Source organism: Mytilus californianus, unplaced genomic scaffold, assembly GCF_021869535.1.
Source record: "Mytilus californianus isolate M0D057914Y unplaced genomic scaffold, xbMytCali1.0.p SCAF_1, whole genome shotgun sequence".
NCBI classification, from domain to species: Eukaryota; Metazoa; Mollusca; class Bivalvia; order Mytilida; family Mytilidae; genus Mytilus; species Mytilus californianus.
This window is the reverse complement of record NW_026262581.1, coordinates 44,773,712-44,801,588: the sequence shown is the minus strand read 5'-3', so window position 1 is coordinate 44,801,588 and position 27,877 is coordinate 44,773,712. Positions and strand designations below refer to the sequence as shown.

General features: G+C 31.2%; 1 protein-coding gene across 4 annotated transcripts in view; it reads left to right on the top strand.

Annotated features, from left to right (window-relative positions):
• Window positions 1-1,387: 1,387 nt before the first annotated feature.
• Window positions 1,388-27,877, top strand: part of LOC127701532 (cadherin EGF LAG seven-pass G-type receptor 2-like) — a 69,193-nt gene continuing 42,703 nt past the window's right edge. For all 4 annotated transcript variants that reach the window (XM_052205436.1, XM_052205456.1, XM_052205426.1 and 1 more), the window contains exons 1-6: window positions 1,388-5,415; window positions 12,646-12,986; window positions 16,248-16,422; window positions 18,237-18,359; window positions 24,747-24,981; window positions 27,425-27,629. In XM_052205436.1, coding sequence (XP_052061396.1) covers window positions 1,836-5,415; window positions 12,646-12,986; window positions 16,248-16,422; window positions 18,237-18,359; window positions 24,747-24,981; window positions 27,425-27,629 — 4,659 coding nt within the window. In that variant the 5' untranslated portion in view covers window positions 1,388-1,835. The remainder of the gene's footprint in view (window positions 5,416-12,645; window positions 12,987-16,247; window positions 16,423-18,236; window positions 18,360-24,746; window positions 24,982-27,424; window positions 27,630-27,877) is intronic.

The following is a 27,877-nucleotide window of genomic DNA, read 5'->3' as shown; positions in this document are numbered from 1 at the left end:
GTTGTCTTGTATCATAGCTTAATGTTTTGGTTATTCGGAGAATTTGGTGTACATGGCAACTCTTTGCTCCTTTCTGCGAAACTTATTAACATCTTCTATAGGCTAAGGATGATTTAGAGCTTTATACACTGTATAAACACTTGTCTATTGTTAAAATCTATGTTTTGCCCTCTAGAGATTTTTTTTTTGCTATTTGTCGTTGGGTATCTGTCACACGTATGTTCATCTCAAATAACACTTTATTGAAATGTTGTATCTCTATTTCTTCTTTCAAAAAACATGTCCTGTAAAACAATCTAGAGATCATCTAAGCAACTTGACTGTCGTTAAAAAAATGTCCGATTTATATACATATGCCTGGCGCTAAACCACCCCCGAGTCTTTGACAAACGTGAATAAGTTTTACAGTGGCTATAAATGTCATGTAGTAAATGCCAGATTTATATAAAAATAAAAACGAGACCAAAACATTATTGACATGGGACTGCCCTATTGAATTTGAATATATACAATTGTTTTCTTTCAATTTACCCTTTTTCAAATTAATTACCATTTAAAAAATAGGTGGTTCTCTCCAGGTTAAATTGACAAAAAAAGGACAAGAACTTGAACGCTCCGCTACATTTTTAAATAATTTATTTATTTAAATAATTTAGGTATAGGTAAATTTCTGTCACCGTTAATTAAATAAAAGTAAATAAAAGTCTTTTCGTTGATAGAAAACTGGATAGAAAAAATCATAAATTGTTTCTTTGTCCAGAAACATATGTATCTGCTTAGTCTAATCAAGGATTTTTATAGTACTCCAAAAATACTTGGTCTGATTATGACAATATAAGGAAGCATGCAGACATCAGTTTAGATATTTGTCTAAAGCGTAGCATTTTGTTTTGTTTCATTGTTCTTCAAAAAATACCCTTATTTTTCCCCTACCAATGGTAAGTACGTTTCATTTCAAACGTATTTGTTTTGTATTATCTATTATTTATTATTATAATTATTATATCATTATTATAAGATCTTATAATGAAACATGAAATATCATTACTATAATTGATGAAACCAAGGATTTGTATAGTTAGATGTCACTATACAAATCCTTGATGAAACCAGAGACATATATATATGTCTCTGATGAAAAAATAAAAATAAACAAAAAAATTTGTTAAAAGTGCGCATTATTATAATTTTATTTAATTTTCGATGTTCATTTTAATGAGATTCGCGTTAATCCAATTTTCACGTACAATTTTCTGTTTCTCTGTATAACTAAGCTAATTGGATTTGCGGATTATCGTTATAAATGAATATTGAACACCTTTGTTTGATCACGTGATGACACTTTTCTATTGATACGCCATTCCTTCCTGAACCCAGGTAGAATTAACGTTTAATAAAAATCGGTTTATTACTTTGTTAATGTGATTAACATTTTGAACATGTAACCATCTCCTTCTGGGTTTAAAAATATTTGATAGAAGAGGACGCAATCGTTTTCGATTAAAATATATCTCTGGGTAGGAGGTCAATCGAACAGCCGTCAATTTCTTTGATGTGTGTCTGCCAGCCATATTGTAGTGATTGGAACTGATCAGTGTATTTCTGTGACGAAATGGCGGTATTTATGATCAGTGACACACTTTGTTGTGACAAGAAAATATAAGAAGGTAACATTTCGAAAATAATATTCAACATTCAGATGATATTTCTAAACCAACTTTTATTTTTCATTCACGCTTTTCATCGGACTTACCTGTAAATTATTAGACACGCTAAATGTGCATAGTGAAGTAACGGCAGTTACTCAGTAGAGACGCACCGGTAAATAATTCAGCATGGATGGCTTTTCCAATATCTCCAAGAAATGTGCATTATACATATTTGTGAGTTTGATTTTAAACGTATCTTATATTTATTGTGTTCTTATTAAAGTGTCAGATCATTTAATACCTGGAACAAAAGTATTTGATTCACAACACGGGAAAGGATGGAGTTACTCTATTTACAATGAAAATTTAAGGGATTTTTCAAATGACTTTCTGGTCATAAATTCAAAAACAGGTGCAGTTTATTTGAATAAACCTGTAAATTGTGAACAATATGACAATCCAATGTATTATAGTATTTTATCCAAAAAGAGTTCATACTTAGATAAATCATCAAATATATCTAGAACTCCTTTAAAATTTATATTGGAAGGACAAAAATGCAAAGTTCCAAATCACAGAAAATTTGGAAGACGGAAAGTTAGTGACATTCATCATATTGTGGTACAGAAAAAATTTAAAAAGTGCTTTACACAGTATCAAAATATATTAACGCTGTTGGACTTTACTTCATTTAATCATCAAAGTTGTAAGATTTTGGATGTCAGTTTTGACAGTCAATCTTATTCATTCAAAACAGAAATTGGTGCTATTTTAACAACTAAAGAAATTTGCTTTAAATCCAGTAACATTACAGTATTTGCAAATGTTCTCGTATCTTGTAAAAACATATTGGAAATGGTTCCAATAAGCATTCTACTTCAAAATATGCAAGATTCAGGCAACTTTGATGTAATGTCTTTTGAAGAAATCGATATGAAGTTTAATATTCATCGACGATTTCGCAGACAAACTGAAAATAAAGAGCCTTCATTTGCCCAAACACAATACATAGCAAATGTCAAAGAGGAGCAGAATCCAGGAGTAACAGTTATATCAATAACCGCTAACGACCCGGATTCTGGAGACGCAGGTACTTTAACATACACAATGAGTGCTCAGTCGGACCAGAGAAGTGACGAAATGTTTGCAATCAATCCAATTACAGGAACTGTTAATACAACAAAAAAACTTGATCGAGAATTAATCCAGACTCATTATTTTAAAGTTGTGGCAACAGATAATGGCGATCCTCAGAGAAATGCCTATACCTTGCTTATTGTTAAGGTAAATGATGTAAATGACCATAAACCTGCTTTTGATCAAAATGTATATTACCAGAACTTACAGGAAAATGTACAACTTGGAACAACAGTAATAACGATTCGGGCTACCGATGGGGACCAGGGAGACAATGCGGTTATTACTTATAGAATTATAAATCCAACAGGCAACAATGACGCTTTTATGATAGATCCTTCATCTGGAAGTGTAACAACAAAACAAACCATAGACCGGGAAAAAATTGATGCTTATCAGTTGTTGATTCAGGCTATCGATAACGCTGATGTAACATCACGAATGTCATCAACAGCAACACTCAATATTAAAGTGTTGGACGAAAATGATAATAAACCTGTGTTTAATCAGACTTCCTATACTGTTACCATTTCTGAAGATCACAATTATAGTACTGATCCAGTGATTGCTACTGTGCTTGCTACAGATATGGACTCAGGAGTGAATAAATTAATCACATACGACATCATAGGAGATACAGGAAATACTTTCAGTGTGAACAGAAATACTGGTCAACTTTCACTGCTCCGGTCCCTTGATTATGAATCAAAAAAGGAATATGTTGTAAATATTCGAGCAACTGATGGAGGTTCTCCCCCAGAAATAAGTACAGTCACTGTTACCATTGATGTGAAAGATGTTAATGACAATGATCCTGAATTTTACTCTGCTCCTTATCAAGAATCAGTGTTGGAAAATGTAGCTATAAATTCTTCTGTTGTATTTGTAGCAGCACATGATGCTGATTCTAACGAAAACGGAGAAATCGAATACAGCATTATAAACATGCCAGTTAGCTTTCCTTTTCGCATAAATCCCAGGAATGGCGAAATAATAGTGAAGTCTGCATTAGATAGAGAAGCTGTTGAAAACTACAATTTTGTTGTTATGGCGAAAGATAAAGGAAATCCACGACGCTCTGCAACAACAAATGTGCAGATAACCATTCGAGATGTGAACGATAACAATCCAAAGTTTGTTAAGAAATTTTACAATGCAAGCGTTCCAGAAGATGCACCGATAACACATAGAATATTAAACGTGATGGCCACTGATTCTGATGCAGGTGAAAATGCTCTTATAACATATTCTATTTACAGTGGAGATAATCTAGGAATGTTTAGAATAAGCCCGTCAAATGGAGAGGGATTAATTACATTAGCTGGGAAATTGGATTTTAAGGTCCAGGGTCAGTACATATTGACAATTCGAGCAACAGATTCTCAAGGACTGTTTGACACAGCAGAGGTTGTAATAAAAGTACTTGACACCAATCAGAATAGACCAGAATTTCAGGGGACACCATACACATTTCAGGTTGATGAAAATACTGAAGTTGGTACCTCAGTGTACAAGGTCTTAGCTTTAGACAAAGACAGTGGTGAAAATGCTAGAATTTCATATCAGCTTCATGATACAACAAACTTTGCCATAGATGCCAATACTGGGGTTATAACCACCAGGGTAACCCTAGACCGTGAAGTAATGCAGGGTACAACATTTGTTGTCACAGCTAGCGATCATGGAATACCTGCTCTCACAGCCACAACAGATATTCAAGTACACATCGGAGATGTCAATGATAACGCACCAATATTTAACAAGATTTCTTACATTGCTGCTGTTAGGGAAGATGTCACTGTCGGGACTCTAGTGGTTGAAATTTCAGCAAGTGACAAAGATATTGATCAAAATGCTAAGATTCTTTATACCTTTGATAATGGCAACAGTGGCAATGGAGATTTTGAAATTGATGGTGGATCTGGAAAAATTAGAACTGCCAAACTCTTGGATCGTGAAGTTGTTCCAGTTTATCATTTAAAGGCATTTGCAAAAGATCTTGGTGTACCATCTCAATCAACTGCTGTAAATATAACCATCAATGTCCAGGATGTCAACGATAATAGTCCAGACTTTGGTCAACAAGAGAAAGAAATATATGTTCCAGAAAATACTCCCATCAAAACTGTTATTGATTATTTTTCTGCGAGTGACCCTGATGAAGGAGCTAATGCTATAGTTGAATATGAAATTCAAAACACATTGGATTTTAAATTCTTTGAATTGGATTATAAACATGGTGAGCAAGCAAAGCTGAAAAACTTAATAAAGTTTGATTATGAATCTAACCGAAAACGCTATCAAATTGAAGTGCTTGCTACATCTACACCTTTTTTTAGTCGATTGAAGATTAATATAAATGTACAGGATGTCAATGACAACAAACCAGTACTAAAAGACTTCTCGATAATCTTCAACAATTATGACGAAAAGTTTATAACTGGAGTTATTGGTCGTATACCAGCCTATGATCCAGATGAATCGGACCGAAATAAATTGGTGTATAATTTCACACTGGGAAATGAAGCAAATTTTCTACATCTTAACAGTACTACAGGGGAGATAACTCTGGATGATCGTTTAAATTCTGATATTCCAAGGAATGGTACCCTTAAAGTCAAAGTTTCTGGTGAGTATTTAAAAGTATTATTAATAATTTTAAGAAAAGGTAAACTAATTAGCTCTTTATGTCAGTTACATGTAGTAAAGCGCTGAAGAAGATGCATTTATTCAGTTTGCAAACTGCATTTTTTTACATATTTGAATACCAAAATTTACAGTTTAAACAATTGAAACATTCTTGCAGTTGATTTTGTAAACTGCCAGTGTAACAGAATCATTAACTGTGTGTTATGTTTAAAATAGTTTGCCCACTTTTTGAAAATTTGGAATGATTGTGCATACATGTATGTTCCGCAAGAAATTCACAAAAAACACATGGCTATATGATTTTCAAATTATTATGATTATTTTGTATTTGCATGGTTTTCAAAAATAACAAATGGGTAAATTTTTTCGATCTTACATGGAAGTGTCAAACCCCTTTTTAGTCAGAAGCAGACCATGTAATATTATGCAGCTTTATCAAATCTATCAACTGGTTGAAGAAGTTATCTTCAGTCAAGTGGGCCGTTAAGATTGTAAACAAACAAATTTATCATTAAAAACTTGATATCATGAACCATTGAGACAAGAAGATTTACACAGGAAATATTTAACAGGTTCAAAATTCAGGCAAATATTTAAATATTGACCCCAGAACAATTTGGCAGCAAACCTGTTGACAGCTGTATAATGTAGATGACCCATACAAAGATTGAGTATACTTAATCAAAGTGTATTTTAAAAGGAGTGGGATGTGATGACAAGGAAATGATTAAAAGATTTGTCTACCAACAGTATTGTACATGTTGTGCAAGATACAGGAACTTGGATAAAAAAAAACCTCAAAAGTTTACGTTTAATCACAAAAATAACTGTACTATTGTACTGCTAAATATTAGTTTAAATTTGTTAAAAGACATTAATCTTTAGACAAAATGTGTTAATTTATTAATTACCACCAACATTTTTTATACTTGAGAAATAAAACGCAAATCAATGATTTAATTGATTTCTAAAAGTATCTGCACAGTTTAGTACTTATAAATGCTGATATCAAAGGACAAGTATTTTTGGAACCAGTAATGTTTGATGTTCAGCAAGTGTATTGTAAACTGATGTTTGGAAAAATATTTTTATATCAATTAACAGATACAAATAATTGTTAAGGACTTTCTTGATTTTATTGACATATATAATTTCAATATGTACCTTCTATAAATTCAAAATGCATGTACAATTTTATATACTTAATGGCCTTTATAATTAGTTGATTTTAAAGATTAAAATATGAGAAGCATATACAGTCATATGGCATTTACTTTGTTTACATTTTTGAATGGTGGTTTTTAATTGTATTCCAATCTTGAGAGATAATTTTTTACCTATATTGTAGTTCAAATGACCGTGACAACCTCATTGTTATATTAATAAGGATAATAATAAAATTAAAAGTCAGGTCTTTTGTCTGACCTGGAGCCAAACTTATTTAAATACAAATGTTAAACAATTGAAAGCTCATTTTGACATGTTTTGATGTCACTACATCTACATGTACACTATCTAGTTAAAGCCTTCAGCAAATTTTGTAATTTAATTTCTTACTTAGTATATGTCTGCTAATTGAATTTTTTGTAATAAATTTAACCTTGTTAAGTGAGTTATGTCAGAGTGTTGTATAGTTTCATTTGCCTGTTAGGAATAAATCGGCAGACAGAATTAATTCAGCATTTTTTAGTTTTGCCTGAAACAGCTTGTTTATGGCATTTTATTATTTTTATTGGAACTGTTAAGAAAACAAATAAGTATGGATGATAATTTAATGAGAAAACTTATTTTTTGAAATGCATAAAAACTACATTATTGAAAAAAATAAGCGGATTTTTTTTTTTAATCAAGACATAAATTTCCCAATGCATGTGCATGACATTGGGACATAGTAAAAATGATTTCCCCTGTGTCTGCACTCATTCAGGTGGCCATATAATGTGTTTATATTGATTTTAAACCTAATAAGACCTAGAAACTGAATCAAGTATTAGTGGATAATACCACAATTTATATTCTTAAAATGCTCAAGAAAATTGATCGACCAATGTTAGCCTACATAAGGATCAACAATTTTGTGGGATTCTTTTGGTGTCATGATTCATATAACCATCAAAGGAAATTGATTTTGAAGATCAACCAAATTGTGATATTAAATCCCTGTGATAATGTTAATTTTTGTAGGTTCAGAGTAGAATTTTGATATAACTTAAGAACTTTTTATCTGAATGGTTGATAAACTATCTATGTTTACAATATAATTAAAATGTTCACTGTTGTTGATCTCCATTGGTTATGTGAGAAATACATATTCTAAGCAAGATAAGGGATAGTAACTTAAGTTATATTTATTAAAAAAACAAATTGAAGTCTTTGACTTTAATGTATTACATTTGTGGTTAATCACTGAATCCTCTTTAAAATTCAGGGCAGTATTTCATATTACCCCAGTATTGCCCAGTATTAACCGATTAAACCCAGTAAAACCCGGGTTTTCCCAATATTTCCCACTGGGCTGGGCAATACTCATAAAACTCGGGTTTTTGCCAACCCTGATAGTAAGTCAGCCTCCATTCCATTTTAAGATCTACCTGAATGCTACATTGTGTACACCACAATACATTTACATTTCTTGAGGTCAAAAATGTCTGATGGAAAAAAATTCACTATTCTAAAAGTTCATCAGTTTATATAAATGGAAACATTCAAAAATTTATATCTCTTTCTGAATTTGAACCTGTAGACAATTAATGTTTCATTTCCATTAACATGATTTAAAGTCAATTATGCATGTTTTTTCTTCAATTTGTTCACATTTGTGGTGACAGTATAGACGGATATGTAAACATTATGTAAAAGCAACTTAAATAACTTTGCTATTTAATTTTTATCCCCCCTCATGTATCTTAGGAAGCCACTACAGAACTTTCTCTTTCTGATATTTGTGATAATTATGTACATGAACAAATGTAGCTTACATCTCAAATTTAAAATTAGTATCTGGTTGATTGAATTGTGTCGAGCTCTTTTTAAGGAAATCAAATTGTGTCCCAACTGGCATTTAATTTTATTACCAACTTCTTATGATTAGAAGAACCCATTGGACTGTTAAAAGTTTCAAAATTTGCTTGACTTTGTCCAATTTGAACAATAAAAATCAAATAAGTATTCATCTAGTAGAAATGTAATACTATTGAAACTTAAATTTAAAGAGATTGGCGGCATTTTATTGAAATTAGCTGATGGAGATATTGTCAGATTCTATAACAGATATTGTAAAGGTTTGTATTGAAAATTAAAGTCGGCTGTACATTTTTCCAGCACATGTCATACTTATTCAGATCATTAAATAAATAGCCCATAGGCCACTACTGTCATGGACTTCTTTTATTGTGCATTCACATATATTGGAAGTCTTTTGTGATAAAAAATTTTGGACAAAATTTAAATTGCCATTTTTGAAATTTTCACAACTATTTCAGTGGTTTTATCATGTTTATTAATGCTACAATAAACAAAACTTTTGTCATAATTGAAATATTTTAATAGTCTGTTTATGTAAATAATTGCAAAATGCAAAGTTAGTTATCATTGCATTGTATGATAAATAGAAATAAAAATGGTTTCTTCAGACTGTAAATCAAGTAGAATATACACCTGTTCAATGTGAAACTCATCTGACTTTCAGTTTGTTTCTTAAAAAATCTAAAAGCTTACTATTTCATTTATTTTCATTTGATAGTACTATAAACAGAAGACTAACATTTCATTTGTATGTATTTGATAGTAATATGAAACTTGTGCATAAAACTAAATTAAAAGTTTCGTTATTGATACAGTTGGATACTTTTATGTAAATAGTTCAAATTTCTGTTGATGGTGTTTTGCACCCAATATTTATAAGAAGGAAATTTAAAAGGAATTTTCAATAAAAAAGATAATAGTGTTTAATATTAAAGGTATACATGTATATATGAACTTTAAGTTGTGTTATGACCACTACCTTAAAATCAAATTTACCCAAGGATGGGTTCATTTTAAGTACTGTAATAGCTTAAAAGGTTAATGATTTACAAAAATGATCTGGTATTATAAAGATAAAATGCATGATTACACTCCTGTAAGCCTTTGAATTTATCTTGAAAAAGCAGTCTTACATACATGTACATGTACATGATAAACATTTGTACAAGATATTGGATATGTTTTTCTAAAGACCTATGAATATTTAATTTTTAAGTTTTAATAACACAGATAAAAAAATGGTGATTTTTATTTTAGAAAAAAAGGAGATGTACTTGAAGGTTGTAGATTACCTTTATGATCATTTGGCAATATAAACATAGTCTAGACTTAATTTTACAACAATTTTGTTTAACTAGTTCCTTCTTATGAGGATCAGATTTATTGAATGCTTATATGAATACATGTATAAGGAGATGTACATGTAGTATGACTGCCAATGAGACAACTATCAACCAGAGTCAAAATGATGTCATGAATTTAAGCAACTATAGAATACTATAAGTCTTTAACAAAAAACAAACCAGTACTGCACAGCCAGCTTTAAAAGGCCCCAATATTTATACAGCCTTTTTCAGTTGTGATGAAAAATGATGATGTTTCTTAACTTTTCATTTCACTACATGCATGAAAAAAAGTGGTAGTTAATTCAACTGACAACTATGGTTCTCTCAGCTACCTTCTAGAGTTGTGGAGGTAAATCATATAAAGGAACTGGGGTTTACAGTCAACATGTAGTTGCCAACAGTTTGGGTAAATAAGGATACATACAAAAATAAGAAGATGTGGTATAATTGCCAATGAGACAACTCTCTACCTGAGACCAAATGACATAGAAGTTAACAACTATAGGTCACTGTACAACCTTCAACAATGAGCAAAACCCATACTACAAAGTCAGCTTTAATAGGCCCCAGAATGGCAAATGTAAAACAATGTAAACGAGAAAAGTAACAGCCAGATTTATGTAAAAAACAATGAACGAAATACAAATATGATATAAAGCAACAAACGACAACCACTGAATTACAGGCTCCTGACTTTGGACAGGCCTACATGGCCCTTTACTCACTATTTCATAACGCTTTTGATTTATTTAAACATTGAATAAGTGATGTTATAAAGAATTGGAACACCTGCAGGAATTATACCAAACCAGGAAATCTCTCATACAATGGGTTAAAGGTTTCCAGTCACATAGGAAATATTTCGCTCTCAAGTATCTGAGATTTCCTAGTCTTGTAATCCTGAGGATGATAGATTGTTAATAATTCTTTACAAATATTAAATCTAGACTGTTTTTCATATGATGATAATAATAGTCATTTTGCACTTGAAATATTTTTTATTTTGTAAATAGCTTTGTATAGATTGATCTGCAACATTTTTTTGGACAGCATTTAAATATTGTATTCATATATTTATCAGATGTAGACCTATTTTCATATGACTCAAATTTCTTTCATAAATGTTAAAGAATGTAGAAATGAAATATGTGAAATCTTAGATTGTTAAAAAGGAAAATATCAAATATAAAATTTCAGTCATGCTTTTCATTTTCTATAATTATTAAATGCTCATTTACAGTTGTTAAACTGTCACATTTAAAAGCTAATGCATTTTTCATATGTATTTATACATGTTAAGAAAGAAAATCCTTTCACAAATGTTAAAGTATTAGAAAAAAGTGAGTTTTGAACCTGAAAATCAGCAGTCAGTTGGTCAGGAATTTGTACTTAAATTTTTTTAAATATAAAAAAAAAAATCAGTGTTGTTGTGACATGGAATATAATTTAGATCAGTGTTGTCTTTCTGATCGTTTTTTATTTTGATTAAGTAGGTCTCTGGGAGAACATTTTTCATTCTGTTAACAGTAGGTGGCCTATGGCAAGGCAACATTTCTGTCTATTTCCAACATACCCTCATTTTCCAGTGGCAGGTTCTAATTTCCAAACTAGCTTATATTCTTGTTGACCTACATTGTACCTTGCAGAATCAACCTATTGTATTTATCTTGTTCTCGATCTGATTATGCATGAAATATTTGCCACTAGACATTAAACAAGTAACAATTAATTAACTCAATAATTATGTAAATGAAGAACGTGTATTATTCACAGAACAATGCCTTGCACAATTCATACAGATTCTAAGCTTACTTCAAATAAGGTTATTATTTGCCAAAAGTTATTTTTCCTAAATGTGCTTGTGTCCCATTCAAAGGTCAGGTCAAGGGTCAAGACGCCCAACAGTGGTCATTGAAAAGGCAGATTTCTGAAAGCAGGTGTACCATATTGTCAAAAATATCTGAAAGTTTTAATCTTTTCACCCATTGAATGTCGATTGATGGATTTTAATGTTTATAGGTCTCACACATATATCACCTGGTTGTAAGATTTAGCACTAGACAAAGTCAATAGAGCAGATAGTGTAACAACTTAAACAAGTCAACACAATAAAAGATATTATGACACCATCAAAGGGGCAATAATTATAAACAAATATATATGTAAATAAGTCTATGCCTTTTATAAACAGTTATAGTATTATACAGTCTTCTCCATGGTACAGTTCATTGCTTCTTAAAACAAGCCTTATAAACATAAATAAAGTATTAAATGATTTTTCAATGGAATTATATACCCTAGAATGGATATTTCCATTTCACATGAAAAAATAACATTTATTTTAGGATATTTAGGGTCATTGGTATATCAATTTTGTTGAAAGATTGCCAGCAGGCAGTTAACACACCAAAAATTTGGATAATTTATTATTATATACCATGCTATGAAGAAGTTGGGTTTCATAGTTTTCGACCCATCCGTCCACCGATCCTTTTCTCATCTATGTCTACATTCAAGGTTAAAGTTATTGAAATAGACCAAACTTAGTGCTGAAAAAGTCAGTTTCTGGATGCTAAACCAAATACTTTTTCTTTATAAGTAACCACAGGAATACTTACTCATACCCTCACATTTGAGTTAAGAGATGTTGTTCCCTCAAATTTAAATCAGTTCACCTGTATTGCATAAAATATACAGTAGAAAAATTTGGGAATTTTGATTTTTTTTAGAAACAACAATATTTTTATTCAGTAACTGTTAACCCATTTTTACTTCTTCACTTTTATGCATGTACATTATAATCAGCAAATTTTATAGATATAAATTCCATATATTTTCAGATGGACTCAATGAGGCAAAAGCAACATGTTATTTGTATGTTAGATATGTTTCCATGGAAATGCTACAGAATAGTGTAACTATCCGACTCAGCAATATGACAATAGCAGCATTCATGTCACCATTGTATGATTTCTTCGTTGATGCCTTGGCCAACATTTTAAAGACGGAGGATAGATTTTTATATGTAATAAATATTGAGAATGATACAGATGTAAAAAGTCAAGTGTTGAATGTTAGTGTGTCTGTTAAGAAGAATGATGGATCATTCTACAATGCTGAATACATACAAGAACAAATCTATATTCACAGAGTAATACTAGCTGAACTCTCTACATTAGAGGTAAGTAAAGAGCTACAGCAAATATTTACACCCTCCAAGGGTTGGTATGTTTGAGTGTTGGGTAGTAGCTGTATGGATACCATTAAAATCACTCTTGCTGGTGTAGAGTGATTCAATGTGGATTGAGTGTGGAACACAGTGATTGTTGGTGATTTAGAGTGATAGCACTCTGATTGATGACCCTGTATCATAATATATCACTTGTGTATAAATAATAGTTATACAAAAAGAAATTTCAAGATTGATTGATTGATTGGTGTTTAACGCCACTTTCAACACTATTGTGCTATTTCGTGGTGGTCAGTTTTTATTGGCGGCGGAAGCCAGAGTGCCTGCAGAGAACCACCGACCTTCGGTAGGAAAACTGACAATCCTAGTCAATTAAGATTGGAGTCCAGTGCACCTGCCCCGTGTGGGATTCGAACTCACAACCTCAGTGTTGACTGGCTGGTGATACAGTAGTTTGACTACTTAGACCACTCGGCCACCGAGGCCCCCAAAAACTTTAGAATAATAGAATAATACACCCATAATCACCAGCATTCACTGTGAAAGTTAACCACTAATAGTTTTTAATCTAAATCAAGTCGTTTGAAAACAAAATCCTTCTGAACTACAGCATTAACATTTGTAAAAAAGACTCTTTCAAATCTATTTCTTACATATATTTTTAACTTTTGATTCATTCATTGACTTGTCATTTTAGTTAATCTTTAAATTCTTATTAAAATTGTTAAAGAGCAGTCAAATTGCAATTATTTGTCAACAGGTTATTGAAATAAGAAATGATTAGTCATACCAATTAAGAGGAAAATGTCAGATTTCAATACAAATCAATCTGTGGAAACCGTTAATTACAATATTCTTTATATGGGAATTATATGGGTGTAAATTGTATAAACTTGGTAGGTAATGTCACTGTTAAATTGCATGTTGTTTGTTGATAAAATTGTCAAGTAATTGCCAGGTAGCCACTTCACCTGTAAGTGTTTAGATACCAGGACAGTTATATACCTGTCTATATGGTCAGAAAATCAAAAGGCCAGCTGAGCTAAGCAATTACAGGACAAATACACTGTTGTCTCATTTCAGAAACCTTTGAATTGGTTTGATTGGGATTTAAAAGTTCTTTAAGCTGTTTTTTTGGTTTTTAGTATTAGATTTTAATTAAGATTTGGATCCACATTAATATTGTACTTTTATTAAAAAATATTCTTCTTTTTCAGAGTTCAACTTATGCTTAGTAAAACATGTTTGAGTATTATTTTTAAAACACTCCAAGAAAAATAACAAAGCAGTGTCTTAAGTTTGATCCATAATACAAAAACAATTTTAATGGAACTAATTTTAAAGAATTATGAAGATTTTAAATAATTTAGACATTGTTGCTATGTATCTAATAATTTGCAATTAAAACTACCTGAAACATGCAACAAATTAGAAAAAGCTGATGACATATCTTTACGTAAATGCCTTGAAAATGGGTTTTGACGTTTACACTTTAAAAGGAATAAAAAACGGATTAAATGGTTAATCAATAAGATGCAATTTAGTTACTATGGTTTTTTGCCACATCACTAATTCTGCAACTTGAGGATTTTCAAAGACATTTTCTAGAGGCAGTTTCTTTCATTTGCTTACCAATTAGATGGTGTTGTCATCATTTGATGTCCATCATTATGTACCAACTGTTTTACTAAAGAAGAATTAATTGTTTTCATAAAATTTAACAGTAAAAGTCAAATTGACAGAACCGTCAATGCAATTACGAAGCTCCCCTACAAATGCATGTTGATTGAGGATGTCCTTGAGTTGTTTGATCCAAGAACAGCTTCTTACAATATTGAAAAGAAACCTTGTCAGTGACAAATATTGACCTCCTCATATCTATCCTACTAGCTTTAGTAGTAATGAGGCATGAGGAGCTTTCATAAACTAGAGAATCAATATTTTTATTATAAAATGGTATTAAAGAATCAAGAATTAACATGAGTAATGAATGGTAGTTTAAAGTATATTAACATGGAGAGGTAGATATGCAGATTGAAAAGTTTTTTTGTTGTTGAGTGTTGACTCAGGTTTACTACTTATCTTTAGGTAGACATTTAAATTAAATGAAATAAATCAGAAGGATTTATCAGAAATGATTTCTAGTTTGTTAGGTAAAGCCATAAAACATCCATACACACTATTTTTCAAAAGAAGTAGTGAGAAATTAAATACATTTATACCCCAAAGTTTTTGTAGTAGGTAATACAGTCAAGTTATAGGTTTCCTACACCTATATCCTGTTGTATACATGTATTGTATATGCATATTGCAGTATAACATTACAATTTTATTTTAAAAAAGTATACCTCTTTTTACTTGCCATACACCCACTCATGTTTTTCAAAAGAGGTCATTTAATTTCTTGTGTAACCATTACCATGTGTGGGACCGTTACAGCCTCTACCCAAAATCTGTTTTGTTGTCTCCAATGGCATTCCATACATAAAGAGATAAGCTGTTTTTCTATTGATTTCAAATTTCAGAAATTTTTGCTCAACCTAAGGCAGTTTATTGTTATGATCTTCACATTTACGGTGTAGTTTGAACCTATTTTGAATATTGAAATCATAATAATGGCAATTTTGGAGGGGTGGGCTTCCATTCTCTGTCTGACCCACACATTACAGAGGTCTATAACTACTTAACATGTTGAGAATTTGAATATGCTTCAGGAACCACTATTTCTGGTTGCATGTCCCAGTACAGTAAAACATATAAAAGTCTGGGTTTTTGTTTGAATTGACCTTCTGAAGACTGCCATACCTAGAGCAGTTTTCTGCAGAGTCTAGCAATTTGTGAATATGCTTGGACCCATTGTCCAAGAAAAGTCTCTTTGTACATAACTAGATTTTGGAAATGTAGCATCTAAGGGACCATCTGTAAATGCCATACTTTTTGTTCATGTGTAATTACACAGTTTTCAAAGAGTACATAAATGAAAGAGTACATTTTCAGAATAAAGCTCTACCTTTCTGAATTCTACAATGAAATAACCTTAGATATATTAAACAACCCTAAGTTTGTCTTGACTCTGTATTAAATTTACAATATATTATGTTACAGAATTCTCTATCAATACAGCTCTGATTATATTATAGAGGGTAAATCACTGATATTTAAGTTTCATAAAAAAATGAATGTTTTTATTTATTTTCTATAATGTATTAATTAGATTTTCTTGCCATATCATAGAATTCTGCTTCTTTTCAGGTTCTACCTTTTGATGATAATGAGTGCTTGGTAGAGATGTGTCCCTACTTTGACAACTGTATATCTAGTCTATCCTATGGAAGTGCAGAACCCTTTGTTAGTTCAGATATGATGTTGTTCAGGCCTATACGACCAGGAAATGGATATAAATGTGTTTGTCCATTAGGGTTTGCAGGTAAGCTAAAATCAATCTATTAAAGAATTCTGATAGGGGACCATTTTGAACTTGCAGAGCTAGCTTTTAATCTGTTGAAGGCATCACTTAGACTTCAGATGAATACACTATATATATAAATATTTATTTCATAAACTTATCAAAATTGATGAAAGCTAAAGATTAAGTAATAACTTATTTAGCCATATACACAGGGGTTTCATTATTTTTTTAGACTGAAGGTACCTTTGAGATTATAGGGGGAACCAAACCTAAATGGCAAGGGGTCTGGGGGCCACTTAAGGCCCCCAGTGGGTCCAGGGCTAGCCCTGGTAGGGGGACCAGGGGGGCTTCGGCCCCCCAGAAGCTCATGGATTTTAGGGATTTCAGCCTTAATTTTTTACTTAAAAAAAATAGGGTAAAGTCTGTAATATTTGCTTCAATTTTGGGTAAGTTAACATTGAATTGGTTTTCTAGACATGCTAGAGTAATCATCTGAAAATACATTGCTTATAATTATTTTGTAATCAGTTATAAAATATGTATGACCATGGAAGTATTATATTATTGTCAATATAATACTTCCATGGTATGACCTATAATGCAGGGGTTTCATGTGAAATGTTGTTTAAATGTTTTGTTCGTTTTTATACTTTTATTAAAAGTTTTGCATTTGTTCAATTTTGTGAATGAAATTTCATAAGTTACATAGTATATTATTAAAAAAAATTGATGATAAAACTTGTAACTTTTTTTATTGCTTTGTTATAATCATAACTGTGTCAATTGTTTGTGTAGGTAATTTAACAGTGTCATGCTCATGCAAACAATTAAACAACATGAACAATAAACATGCTCTCATGCAAAACAGCAAACAAACGTTTTTGATATATGCTAAGTGTTGTGATGGTTGTTCTTGTCAGAAAAAAAAACATGTATTCAACTTTCACTTAACTTTAATATTTATAAAAAGGGGTGATTGTGAAAAGGGGGGGGGGGGGGGGGGGGGAATTAATCATAGGATTCTTGACTATAGTAAGTATAAATGTTTTTTTTTCACTTCTTCAGAGCTGTCTTTTTTTTTAATTTTAGAAGTCTTAAATCTCGTCAGATATTATATTTTGTAAACGTAACAGTTGTGTTAGTTCAGATTGTTTCACGAAGTCTTACACTAAAAAATTCAATCACAACATAGAACACATATCGAGAAGAAGGAGATCAGTGACAACGTCCAACGGGAAACGAACTGATTTAATACGATTAACGATTTTCTGAATTTCATAGAATGTTCACCTTTATTAAACCTTTTATTCATAAAATAATCTGTGATACAAGCTGCTTTCCTTTTATTAGACATAATATTGCTGTTGTTGTTTAAATTCATCAACAATTTGCCGCTTGAAAATATACTGCTAAATCGTCGCATTTTAAAGCGCTCTTACGATACAGATACAGACACATGGTTTATAATTATCACTTCTCCTACTTTGGAGGTGTACCTAAATTGGCAGAAGATAGATCTATACTTTAACCCGGACCTCGACGAAGACACCTTTAAACATACACATGAACGGCGTAGAAAGGAGATTATCAAGGAATGAAAGAAATTAGATTTGAACGATCTTCAAAAGAATTTTACACATTTTTTTTTGTATTTTTATTTTTTCTGCCGGTACCAGACGCTTCCGTAGGCGGGTAAAAGTACCGGGTACCGGGTCTTAATGAATGCACTGTATACATAGTTATAATTTGATTGCAATCAAAATACAATCATTGTCTCACTTGTACACTTGTATACTTTGGTTTTAGTTATTCAGTCTTTATTTTCATTGTAGGTAACAGCTCAGCTTTTTGTAGTTTGGAAGTGGACTTATGTTATAGCAACCCTTGTAGAAACAATGGCCAGTGTATAAGAAAAGAAGGAGGCTTCACATGCAAATGTGCACAGAACTTTGCAGGTACAGAAAATAAAAAGATGTGTGGAGGGGTCCATCGAAATATTTGGCCTACAAGGGAGTCACAACTAAGACAAGATTTTGAGGGTTGGCCTCCTTGGGCCCGTGGATCCACCATGGGTTTCCCCATCTTTTCAGAATAATAGATTATTTGTTGTCTGTATCAAAACTCAGAAAAAGAACTGAATACACCTGACCTTAGACAGGATATGATATTAGAAAAATTTGATATAAACATTTAAAAGAAAACCAGTTATATCATGAATTTGCCGCTCCAAATTTTGATAGTAAAGCTCTATTAGTTTGTTAGGTTATAAGATGAATCAGTTTCCATTTTGAATTGGGCCAAAATAAAAATATGGTATGTTTGCCCAAACGCGACCGACCCAAAAAAAACCTGCCGACTCAAATTCTTTTTTTTGCCGTTTTTTTGAAGAATTTTTTTTTTTCGGATCTTTTTCGTGTCCGCTCCGTCATCGTATAAAACTTAATGTTCGTCGTCTTTGCGTTTGAAAGTAACTGTGAATAAGATAAAAGAAAGCGTGTAAGAGACGCAGTTAATCGATATTCGATGTTCTCGGTTTTTATCTTCTGATTTAACGAACGGTTACTTTTGCTTTGGCGCCGGCTACTTCAAAATTGACAAAAATAATATTTTCACAAAGTTTTCCTTTTTTACCAAGTCGATGAAACATTGATAAACATTGAAGAACAGAGATTTAAGCATTGACTTTACAGTGTGAAGCAGATTATTTAATAAAAAGACAACTTTTTATCACTTCATTCACTTCCGGTACTTGTTACACGAGATCGTACATCAATCTAACTTTCGGCGACAAAATAAGTTTGTTACTTCATTTGAACGTGATAAAATTTGCCTCCAGTAAATGTTTAATCCATTTATTGCATTAAAAACGTTATATTCCTTTCCAAATAGCTTGTCAAACATCGTTTATTTTTGTAAATTTTATCGTCCGCCATTAACTGTTTTCTAACTACGGATCGGAAACGGACCAGCTATGACCGAAATCCGTATTTTTACAATAATAACTACGGACGCATGAATGGAACAGCTGACAAGGAAATTGGTCCAAAATGGAAAAATTGCGCATACCACACGCATTAACAGACTATTTGTTAGATTTACTTGATTAATGTATATAATTCCATATATATGGATTGTTTCAAAATATTGATTAAACTTGCTTAATTAACTCTGGGACTATAATACTAATACCAATATATATGGCCCAGCTTATCTTTGTATATCTTTTGATGAGAAACACTGAATTTCATAAACATGATAAACAAGATAGTTTTTTAATTGAATTGTGATTTATATATTATAATTTCTTTATCTTTTTGTCATAAAAAAAAATCTTTTTAGTGCTAGATATTTAGTTGGTAGTTTCTCACAAGAACCTAAACTTAAACAATTTTGAATTTGAACTTTTACTTTAATTGTATACTCAGATATGAATTGAACAATATAAAAAATACATTATTCACATATGACCCTTTGTACTATAGGTAGTAAAAACCAAACATTGTAGCACAGTGTGCAAAGGAGCACTTCTCCCTATCAGTTTCAAAAAGAGAAGTCACTTCTCCCTATGATTCTGAAGTAGTGTGAGCCCTGCATGATTATGTATTTAAGGATGTACTTAGGTCAGGTTTTGGAATTTCTGTCAGATGTTTGGACTCTGGTTTTTTCCTACGATACAGGGTAAAATATTTTGCCCCATGACCCCCATTTTTTTCCATATATAATACTTCAATTAATAGCTCATAAAAGGTCATATACCAAAATTTAAGCAGATTGTAGATTTCTTCTCTTTCCATTAGTTTGCTTCTTAACTTAAATGCTCTTGAAGTCCTCTGACTTATAGTATCAATTTTAAATTCTACATTTTTCTAATTTCACCAAAGTACATCCTTAAAGAGTTCACCTTTTTGCCTGCAACAGTCCAATTCATCATCTGATTTATTGTAATAAGCATGTGAAATTATTAATACTGAGAAATAAAAAAAAATGTCTATGGGTTCGAATTATTTGAATAATTGCATGTCTACAGTTAAACTAAAAATATTTTCAACTAATAAGATCAAATTTGAATCTTTTCCTGAATGATCACCATGTCTTACAGAGTCATCCTTCATCATTTTCCTCAAACAACTTCAACTACTTGTTAGCTGAAAGTCTTGTTATAGTGATAATAATATTTATGTGATCAACTTTATAGAAAATATGTGACCATCTTGCTGCTCATTTACCTTATCATCATTAAAAAAAATGGTGTTTGATTAGGACTAAATTAGAGTTCAGGAGCCCCCAGAATGCAGGATTTTTGCACCATTTTAGAAAAAAAAAACCTCCCCGTGATGGGCGACGAGAAAGCTCATCGCACCGACAATCCTTGCCTGCTACTTTAATTATTAATCCTGCTACTTCAAAACCTAGTGACATCCCTGTAAAGAAGTAAAACATGTGAAAATGGCAGACAGTTTTTCATGGCTTTTGATTGTCTCTACAAAGGTTTGACGGAAAAAAATATTTTCATGCAAATTCTGATAAAAAAAAAAGAATTTGCCTACCTACCTACCCACACCCAGTCATCATGGGTCGGGTTTGGGCAAACTGAAATATTTTTAATTGTGGCCTTGTCTATTTATATATAAAACAAATCTTAATATCTGCTTCCATGTTGTAATAAAATATCACAAATCATTGTAAATAGCACATAACTTGACTCCTGCATTATGGGAAGAATAAAACTGATGTAAATTAAAATTTGCAAAGTGCAGAACTAAAAATATTTCTAATAGAAATCCATCAATAATGTTATAAGGATGTATGTTTTTGTTTTAGAAAAGAAGGCTGTATACAGTGCATTGGTTTTACGAAGTTAACTGTAAAATAATTTTCACCCAATCATATCTATTGTCAAGGGAGATCAATGATCTATTCTGATACAGAGTCATCTTGATCCTGTCAGACTATGCTCAATGTTTCACTATTGATATTCTTGATGTAAATAATTCCATTACAGTTGTAGATTGATTTTTGTGACATAACTATTTCAATTGCATAAAATCTACTACTCAAAACATCTCTAACTTGGTCGATCCTTAGGCTAGTTGGAGAAGTAGGAGGAATTCCATGTAAGTGATTGACATCTCCCTTGACAAATGTTGGAAGCAATTTACTCTTCCAATAGATAAAGTTCTGTAAAAAGGAACAGAGTGCCCATTTGTAAAATTAACTAGTTTATAATTTACCCTGAACACTTTTCAGTAACTGTCATGATATTGTAGGATGTAAAAGATTTATTATGTAATCACCTTTATCAGGCATGCTCAAGACTTGAGGAAGCCAAAAATATCAAATGTTTTAGAGAAAAGAAATCAATAGGACAATACAATACAAACAAAAAAACTGTTGAAGATCAACTATGCTTTTGGGAGTAACATTTCAGTAAAATTTGAAAAAAAATAAAATTATGCCAGAGCTTAAGCTGGTGTACATTCTAACAGTGAAAACAGCAAATACTGAAATTTTTAAAGTATGTATACATACTTTTTTTCTTCATATTCTTAGGTAATAATAATATAAATAATACAGGTAGAATTTAAATGTCAAAAGATGTGCAGCTGATCCATTTCAACACAGTCCAAGGAAGATTTGTTGACATATGAAAAATGTTGATTCATGCTGTGTTTAAGAATACCTTTAGCACTTATATATGACAGTGTCAATATTCAGTGTTATAAATTTTAAAATTTATGTCACAGGTATAAGCTATCAGTATGCATATCCTCACTGATACACAATAATCCAAAAAACTCTTTTGCACATTTTTTACAAAAGAAGCATTGAATATTTATGTTGTTTGGGTGTTTGGGTTTTCAGTAATCTGTCTTGTACACAATGGACTTGAATATATTTTCCCTGTATAATTACCTAACACAATATCATATGATATGATAGTCCTATTCACATTGTTACTATTACCCTTTGTTTAATATTCAATGTGCCATTTATCACTCTGCTATTTCAATACATCACCAAACATTACATAAAATGAAGGAAATTTGGTACATTCAAACAATGAGTACAGAATATAGGTAATCAGAGATGAGCCCAGGTTATGTTAAGATTGTGGTTGATAATATTTAAACCTTTTGATATATATCTGTCAAAAAGAAAACATATCCTATATTATGGCAGGTACTTTTTGACATGTACATACAGCTATTGTGGTTATTCAGTTATAATTATTTCATTATATTTAATAGTAGATTTGGCCTAAAATTTATGGGCAAAGTAGATAAATTGTAAGGGTTATTTAGCTAGGTCAAGCAAGGCTATTGGGATGTGAAGTTGTTTTTGATGTGATTGCATTCCTGTAGTAAAGAAGATATGGAGCCCACCAAAAGGAGATTTTCTGACATACTAAGGGATGGGTATCTCCAGTGCCTTTGTCAAATAAAATTAGTACATTTTGTTGTATATAAATATTTTCAAATGTTCTCTCAGTTAAACAGTTTTCTATTTTGCATCATTTTTAAGTTAAATACAATTGATATTTTCTTAGCTTCCAAAACATTTTCACAGTGCTATTTCATTAATGGTCCTATATGTATGAAAAATAATGTGTTTGGCTATGGTTGACAGATTAGAAAAGAAATGTTTCTCTCAAGTCTTTATAAATGTAAAGCTAACTGTGGTGAACCTTTTTGTTATGGTGTGTGAAAATATTAAATGACATCATGTTTACAAGCACATTGTCAAATATTTGTAATAATAGAGCAAGTATATTTCAATGATTTCCATGTTTGGTTGGTATTACATGCCTTGGGAAAGTCAAACACATTATATAACATCTATCAAAATACACTTTTCTCCAGCAAAATATTACAAATTTAATTTGATAAGATTTGAAATGAAGATGGTTAATATCATTTCCATATTATTGGCAGTGTTCCTTCAGTTTCATCATACAACAATATCAACTGAATTATAGACGGGTTGCAAAGTGTTACGTATTTTTATCTATTAATAATTGATATAATGTACAGAACAGTAGACAGAATATAGCGTGATACAAAATGTCATTTAGCATAGAATATATTGATATTTTTAGGGGATACAGTTCCTCACGTTTAAATTTCCATGAAAACCTTCCGTCTTTTGCATGAATTATAACCGATTCTATGTAATTCAATGAATATAGAATGAATTATTCAAGTGTTTTGGGCTGTTTATAAATCCTAAAGGTTAAAGCATCTTGATTGCTAACTCCATAGGTTACACACAGAACACACAATGCAGCTTTAATTCTGATAATGTGTTCATAGTTCCCACAACACCTTGAAAATGGAAATAGCCTGAAATAGTATTTCAAGTTCAAGGCCTGGAAATGTCTTTGAAATTCATGAAAATGACAAAAATCCTGGAAAATCCTTGAATATCTAACATATTAATAATAGCAGGTTTTGAAATCAAATTATTTCCTTATCACAATTCCACACCTGGTTAATGTACATGTAGACCCTTTCAAAATTTTTGTAGGAGGTGACATTTTTTATGCCTATTATTATAGCACTAAATTACTGACCATGACTTAAGTCTACAGAGAGATTATTAAAAAGGGGATTGATTGTAGCTTCCTAAAGTTATATTGTCTTTGTCATAAGAAATATATTGACTTTTTCAACTATGTCTTATGATACTCTCCTTGAAATTGATTGACGTCCAGGAGAAATCTGAATATTTTGTTGTAAAAAGAAGGAGAACCCAGTGTTATGAGAAATGACTTTTTATGGACTTTTAATTGATATAGAGAGCAAAACTAAAAGATAGTGCTTATGTAGTCGTTGATGAGTTATTTGGCAATCTTAAGCAAGGATGATAATAAGCACTTTATGACTAACATATCAAAAATTGGTTGTTCATCCCATGTTATCCCATGTAATTTGTCATTAGTTGGTTGTTCATTCCATGCATTAAAGTCCAATTAAACTTAACAGATTTGAAATTATAAGGATTTACAGATTGTGGCATTAAATAATTCCAAACAACTTCAATTTAACATAAAATTAATCAACAGTTCATTCACATATTTTACATATACATGTTAAATCAGAAACTTAAGTGTGAAATTTTTACTTCTTCTGGTATACTTGTGATAAACTTGGCCAATATTAGTACGCTTGTACCAGTTTGATCAGTTGTTTCCTTCAGTTTGTTCATCGTTTTCAATAGACAACATATGGTAAAAAGGGGCAAGCCAAAAACATTTTTTTTTGCTTTCAAATCAACAGTATCTAACAACCTTTCCTAACACATGCTTACAAACTATTGACTATCTTTCCATTTTTCTTTTTCAGGAAAATTTTGTGAGATCAATACCAAAGAAAAATTTGATGTAACAAATTGTCCAAATGACCTGTGTCAGAATTCTTTCCCATGTGTACCTCTCATCAATGGTGGATTTAGATGTGACGGCTGCCAGCAAATACATTACAATGAATTCTGTCAACTGACAACTCGAAGGTTCACCAAAGGATCTTATCTGACATTTCCATCGTTGAAATCCAGGAACCGATTTAAGATAGAATTAAGGTAATAAGGGGAATTAAATTATTCTGACAATTTGATCTGTTAGAAAAGATTAGTCCAGGAATAGAGTATTGAATTATTGAATAGGTCGGTCTTACTGGAAAAGATTATGAATGATAAGACTAATTGGATTAGTCTTTTATTCTTCTGAAATCTCCTAATAAGTATTGAGTTATCAGTAAGTTCATATTGGATGGTGATTGTTCGAGGCCAGCAGTATCTATAACTGGAATCAAATGGTCTTTCTGTTCTTGATTGGAAAGCACAAAATCAAGGAAGTCAAGTCATTATTAGAAGCTCTAGGGAAGAAAATTTAAGTGAAACACTTTTTGTGGCATCAGTGAACAATCATCGTTTCTTGCTAGATCAATGTTTTCTAAACTTGTTTGAATGGGTACATATGTATTACTATAGAGTTACTGTTCATATTTCCTACGTGATTATTACATGAAAGTGTTTGTTATAAACACATAAAACTAAAATTCCTTAAAGTAAATTGTTACATTTACATATCACATTGTTGTGCAGTAACCAACGTAAGAATTCTAGATTTATGAAATGATTGCATTCTATTTCTGTAGACAGATGGTTAATTCCTGTAGAAATACTTTTTTTTGTCTTGCAGCATCATATCATTATAACATCATTCTACCAGTTCTTAATGTCATAAAACTGAAGAACTTAATTTATTTTAAGAAAAAAATACATATTAATGTCAAGATTTTATTTAGAATACTTATTTCAATTGTGCCATTGTATAAACAAAAATTTCTTTAGTCTGACATTGATTATAGTATAAAGAAATCAGAATTTCAAAAATCTGTTTTATAGATGAGTCATGAAATAAGGGTAAAAAAACAAACAAAGGAAAATTTTACCTTTTTCAGTGATTCTTATATTGTTTTGGTAAATATTTTGCCATCTTGTGACAAAACATTGTCAACTAAATAAGTTGTTTTGATAAGAAGAGTTTAAATGGAGAGATTTAAGTTTAAAGATATTTCCAGAATTACTTACGCAGACCCTTTTGTAATATGACAATGAAAGGAGAAACTGAAATTGCTCTGAAAATTAACCAATTATTATTCACTTTTTGATGACCCAGGAACTCTACAGAACAAACAGGGCAACAATTAGATCATTTTCTTTAAAAATTTTTAGCAAGAGAAGTGTGAAATACGGCTATTTTCTATTAAGAAAGGTTAAAAGCAATTGTTCATTTATATATCTCGTCTTTCTAAATTTAAAAGCCCCTTCTAAATTATTTTTTGGTAATTTAGTTAAAATTGTATGTAGAGGGCATACACCATGTGAAACTAACTGTTTTGTTATTTGACTATGAAGGAGATTTTGCAACAATTTACCAGTTCTAGACCTGGCTTTTTTTCCCCTTCTTTATAACGTTTATTGTCAGTCAACAAATGAGTATATTGTAGGCTTTATTCCTACCCACTGGCCACACTCAAAACAAGTTTTATACTGTTTGATCAACTTTTCAAATTAGAATAAGCTTGTATTTTACATTTAATTTCAACAAGACTTGAAACTGTTGGTTGTAACTTTAAATATAAAGTAAACATGAATATTTTGCAGAAATTTTTTGGGCGATTTCAATGCACGTTGTTTTTGCAATGGGATTGAATCTGAGTAAGTCAATAAGTGTGCTCTTTACATCATTATGGTAGATGTGAACAAAAATGATGTGAACTGTTCACACCGTAGATATTTTCACACATTTTATGTGATCTTTAGATAAGAGAAAAATAACCCCCACAAGGAAAGTTGCATGTTAACATTAGACGGGTAAAACAAAAAAGTGTTGATGAAATTATTAATAACCAAGAAACCAATGTACAATAAATATTTCAATTGACCATTGAGGATATAATTTGCAATATAAATTGTAATTTTGTGAGGAAAGAAAGTTTCATTATTGATTATTCTTGTGGGAATTTAATATGAACTTTGTAGGCCATTACAAGTTTTATTGTTTTATTGCCTATCACTATGATTAATACGGGAAGTTTTCCCAATATGTCAATATTGTATTTAGTCTCAAATATTGTAACAGTGTTTTTTAACATCAAAATGATGTGAAATTAGATCTTGAAAAACTGACAGCAAAAATGACATTGTGTTTATTGAATATAAATCATATCATGCTTTATTTGCAGTCTTCTTTATGAACCAATAAAGGAATTCAAAAATGAAATATGCTTATGCTTAAAAAAAGGGGGAGGAGGTAATTTCACTTATTTTGAATTTAAAAACAAAAGAATGAAAGTATTTGTCCTGGTAAAAATATTTCAGGTAAAAAAATTAACAAATTGCATGAAATACTAAACATTGGACATGCTTTTGAGATACTCCATAAAAATATTCTGGTTCTCCGTATTACTCTATCATTCTAGAAGTTTATATATGTAATCCTCTCATTTATTTTCAGATTTGCTACACAAGCTAAGAATGCCTTGCTCTTCTACAATGGACGTTTCAATGAAAAGCATGACTACATTGCCCTGGAGATAATTGATGAACAAGTCCAGTTCTCTTTCTCACTTGGCAATAATACAATCATAGTGAACACTAACGTCCAAGGTGGTGTCAGTAATGGTGAATGGACATGGGTCAGTGTGGACTACTTAAACAGAGTAAGTATCAAGCAAGTGGCCGATTACAGATATTTTAGGCAGGTTCTGATGTTTTAAACTTGTCTTGCACAAGATGATAGATGTTGTCTGGACAGGCATTCAAACATTTATCATTTCACCATTCTTCCAATTTTCAAATGTCAATGAATATCAATCTTTAGCAAACTTGTAAGACTATTATGAATTTGGGAATAGAAAATTTGATGGATGATTTTGATGTCAAAAGTCAAGGTCCCTGCAGGAAAAAT